Below are 4510 nucleotides of genomic sequence, written 5' to 3' on the forward strand. Positions count from 1 at the left end.
AGCAGAGACAGGACCAATTGTCAAAATTTTGGTGTCGATCATTCGAATGCATCCTGGACACTACAGAAAATGGGCTAAAAGTGTTAAAAACCGGAATTTTCCTTTAAATAAAAGCCACTTGTGATAATTAAAAAAAAGTCAACCAGAGTTTTAACACGGGTATTTTCTGGAAGTCTCCTTCCTGTTATTAACGCGTGTCTATTATGTGTAATCCAGGAACGGTGAGCGTGTTGGTGTCTTTTGCCTTCATCTTCAACCAATGCCTGGGCTGCGACCAACACACTCCTCAGTGGGCCAGTTTAATCTACTTTTCGCCGTTCATCATCATCTTCCAGTTCGGCTGGGCTGCCACGCAGATCTCTCACCTGTCTCTCATCCCGGAGCTGGTCCGCTGTGAGCACGCTAAAGTAGAGCTCACTGCGTACAGGTAACAGTGGTCAGAGACAGAGCACGCGGTAGCGTGGCGGACGGGTCCATGATCTACGCTTTCTCCCTTCTGTTTGTGCAGGTATGCATTCACAGTCATAGCCAACATCACGGTGTTTGCCCTCGCTTACCTGCTGTTCCACGTTCAGGCCGGAAAGAATGAAGACTCTCTGGGACCAGCGGACATTAACATCTTCAGGGTGAGAACATGGAGAACGCCGCTTTTTCAAATATTTCAAGGCGGTAGCTGCAAGTTTGACTCCTCCTGGCCATTAGGTGTCGCACTCGCGCTCACTTGCTCTGGTCCTGTTCTGCTTTCATCCAGGTGTGCTAATGCTAATCTTTGGTTAGCATTAGCAAACAACTGAATTGCCTGTTCAGATGGAAATGTGGTAGCCTCCATTTTTACTTCCTTTAAGGAGGTTTCATGTCAGCTCACTATACAAAAAAAAAAAACGAGCCGCTATTGCCCTTAAATCCTTAAAAAAAAAAAGATTCTCTAACGTTTTGATATAGAGATATTTGGTGGAACAAGCAGTTCCCCACTAAACCAGAGGGGGGCAGCAGTTACTATTGACAGCCTCAGCTTCAGGCTCAAAAAGTCTGCAGGTATTTTACTGAAGACAAAAACACAGGAAAAGGGAACGTTGTTGGTTTCTTAGCAGGATCAACTGAACACCTGAAAACCTATTTTATGGACATTTTTTACCAAAAGTGTAAAGTTACCCATCAGGCAAACAGGAAGCCTGGGTTCGTAACCCAGCTGAGGGGAAAGAACTGCCAGCATAGGTCTTTAGACAAGGACCCCTTACGCTAATGCCTGCTTTGGGGAGTGGCGGCCTAGCGGTTAGGGTGATGCTCTTGGAATCCAGAGCTTCTGAGCCCCACTCCCACGGACTGCCACTCTGGTTCCCTGTGCATACGCCCATAACCCCACACTGCTCCCAGCGCGCCGCAAGATGGCAGCCCACTTCTCCCCAAGTTGATGGGTTGAATGCAGAGAGTTTGTTTTGTTGCTCTGTACTTGTGACAGTGTGACGACAATAAAACGCTGGGGAAAAAATGGCTACCATTCAGTCTGTCCATAAAAAGGAGGGACGTTTCAGTACAATACTTCGAGTTGATTGAGTGACGTACCAAACTTACATTACGCGCTTTCAGCCAATCTTGGCAGCGAATCGTGACTTAAGCTAATAAATGAAACTTTTTCCAGATTCTGTCGGAAGAAAAGCACAGACATCTTTCCCATCTACAAATGCACAAAGTGCTTCTCTTTATTCCTTTGAACGAAAAGTTGTCGCTATTTTAACTAAAACCGAGTCAATTGCGGTATCGACAGGTGAGTCCTCCAGCATAGCCATGTTTGTAACACCCCAGGAAGGCCCTTCTGACTGTCATCATTCCTACAAGTCCTGCCCCAAAAAAACACAGCTAACAAGACTTTTTAGCGGGAGTCTTTCAAGATGGATTTGTTGTGAGACTAAATACTCAGATATCGCGACAATGCGGCTTGCAGTGCGAGGTTAGCACCTCATGCCAAGGAACAATCCCAGGGCTCGATGTTAACCATCGCCCGATCGCCCGGGGCAAGTAGTTTTTATTGTCGGGAGAGTACAAATTTCATTGCATTTGCCCGCCGGGCGAGTGCAATGATCGCAAAAAAAAAAAATGTTTATCACTCAAAATGACTTTAAAATCACCGACATTCGCTGAAAACGACCCACAATCGTTGCCGGCGCCATCTTTCTTGTTTTGTACACATTCTCGCGGGATTTGAAAAAGCCGCGTGATTTTCCGCTAGATGGCGTGATTCAGCTCTTGGGGAGAGAATTCTGCAGAGCAGCAGCTGAAATGAATTTAATCTATACTATAAAACACGTTAGATTAAAAATCATCAGTCAGGGATTAGGAAAATAATAATAATAATAATTGTATACCCATAGTGTAAATATTTCTATCATGTGGCAGTCTTCTGTACAGTGATGCAGGTCATACATTAAAAAATGTTCATTAAAGTTTTTTCTCTTAGACATTGGAGAGGTGCATTTAAATGTTTTAGAGCTAAACATGTTAAATTGGTGAGTAGCAGTAGTGTAAGTTTTTAACATTTCAAGTTTTTTTTTAGATTTTTAACATTACTATTTATATTTTTCCAAGCACACAACAGTTTAAAGCAAAGTTTAGTTTGAAAAGAATGTGCAGGAAGGATTGAAAAGCATGTTAACACGGTAATGTAGGCTTGAGTTCATTATCTGACGCATGCAGATACACACCAGGAACCTGGAAACTTACTGAATTACAAAAAAACATTTAAAAAACAAACATGTTTCATTGATATATATACAAAAATGAATATTAGGAACTTTATTTATCAAACATTATACTGGGCAAGTAAAAATAGTTTCTGGGCAAATGAAATGTGAAAGTCACTTGCCCAAAGGGCAACCCCTGAATCCTTAACTTAATTTTTCAAAAAGCATTCTTTTATTTTACTGATTGGTTCTTTTTAAGTGATGCGGAGCAGCGCCTTAAAAACAGGTTTGTTAGTTTTTTTTCTTGTGTGCTGATTTGCTCCGTTCTGAACACAGAACCTTTCCTTGATCGTGTTGGGGATCGGCGCTCTCTTCGCCCTTTTCTTCCACCTGGGAACCACAGAGGGGCGGGGCTCCGGTACGGAATCTGGAGGAGAAGAGGGGAGGAAGAAGACAGAGGAGGAAGAGGAGGCAGAGGGGGAGCGAAGGCCATTGCTGAGTTCCTCCAGCGTCTCTTCGTCCCTCCTGCAGTGGAAATGTTGGCTCCGGCAGCCCTCTTTCTATCAGGTATGCCTCCTAGCAGACCCAAAGGAGCAGCAGAGTGAATGTTTCTGAGCCGCGGGTCTCACTGTGTCTGCAGGTGGCCTTACTCTACATGTCCACCAGGCTCATCGTCAACCTCTCTCAGACCTACATCTCCATGTATCTCATCAACACGCTGGGGCTCCCTAAGGTGAAGCGCCGTTTTTATTATCTCACTCCTCCGTGTGATTGTCGCTTTCATCGTCAACCGTTTTCCCTCCACAGAACTTTATTGCCACCATCCCATTAGTGATGTATGTGAGCGGCTTCCTGTCCTCGTTCATCATGAAGCCCGTCAGCAAACGCATCGGGAAGAGCGTAAGTGGAGCTTTAACGTCGATTTCTTGTTATTTTTGTTCTCTGTTGGTGGTAATGGCTGCTCAAACCAAGCTGGCGTCATGATTTCTGTTTCATCTTTCTGGTATTTGGAGGCTTGAGCAGAGTAGATGAACTTGTTTAGTGTTGTTTTTATTGGCTTCATCAGATTACAAAGTATCAGGAAGTTAGAAACATGCAGAACTTCTCCTGTTTGTTTTTTTTTGTGCAGCTGACTTACTTTGTGGGCCTCCTGCTGATCATGGCGTTCTCCTACTGGGTGCTGCTAGACAACAAGATGGGCGAGCAGATCTACGGGGCGGCCGTGCTGTTGGGAGCCGGGTCGGCCACCATCTTGGTCATATCGCTCGCCATGACCGCCGAGCTGATCGCAGATCAGACGGTGAGACGTCTCTTCTCAACCTCCGTGCTCCTCCTCTGGTCTCTGTGCTCAGAGGACGCATGGCTCTCGTTTTTAATCGGTTTCAGACCTCAATTCTGATTGGTCCTTTTGCTTTGCAGCAAAGCGGAGCGTTTGTGTACGGAGCCATGAGCTTCACTGATAAGTTGGCCAACGGAGTCGCGGTCATGATGATTCAATCTCTGCATCCATGCCAGTAAGCACCTCACACACATTTTCACCTTCCTTTATGTAATGAGGACCGTTTGTTGACTCTAAAGCTCCGACTACTCATTACTTTAGTAATAAATGAACCCTTTAAAAAGAAGTGTATCTCAAAAGGATGTGAGATCTCTATGTCATCATTTTGACATTTTTGTCCTTAAAAAACCTAAAACAGAAAAGGTCTAATATATTTAATCTAATACATCTAATACATAATAAAAAAATGCCTAATGTGTCACAGATTATACAATAAATTTATCTAAATTAGGGCTGCAACTAACGATTATTTTAAAAATCGATGAATCGGCCG

The 4510-nt window shown here is 44.0% G+C and overlaps 1 protein-coding gene across 2 annotated transcripts in view; it reads left to right on the forward strand.

Moving 5' to 3' along the window:
* Positions 1-4510, forward strand: part of mfsd12 (major facilitator superfamily domain containing 12) — a 19102-nt gene that overhangs the window by 11950 nt on the left and 2642 nt on the right. For both annotated transcript variants that reach the window (XM_015403731.1, XM_015403732.1), the window contains 7 exons: positions 217-427; positions 509-626; positions 3015-3245; positions 3319-3411; positions 3486-3578; positions 3808-3978; positions 4098-4192. In XM_015403731.1, coding sequence (XP_015259217.1) covers positions 217-427; positions 509-626; positions 3015-3245; positions 3319-3411; positions 3486-3578; positions 3808-3978; positions 4098-4192 — 1012 coding nt within the window. The remainder of the gene's footprint in view (positions 1-216; positions 428-508; positions 627-3014; positions 3246-3318; positions 3412-3485; positions 3579-3807; positions 3979-4097; positions 4193-4510) is intronic.

This window comes from Cyprinodon variegatus, unplaced genomic scaffold, assembly GCF_000732505.1.
Source record: "Cyprinodon variegatus isolate N-32 unplaced genomic scaffold, C_variegatus-1.0 Scaffold1552, whole genome shotgun sequence".
NCBI classification, from domain to species: Eukaryota; Metazoa; Chordata; class Actinopteri; order Cyprinodontiformes; family Cyprinodontidae; genus Cyprinodon; species Cyprinodon variegatus.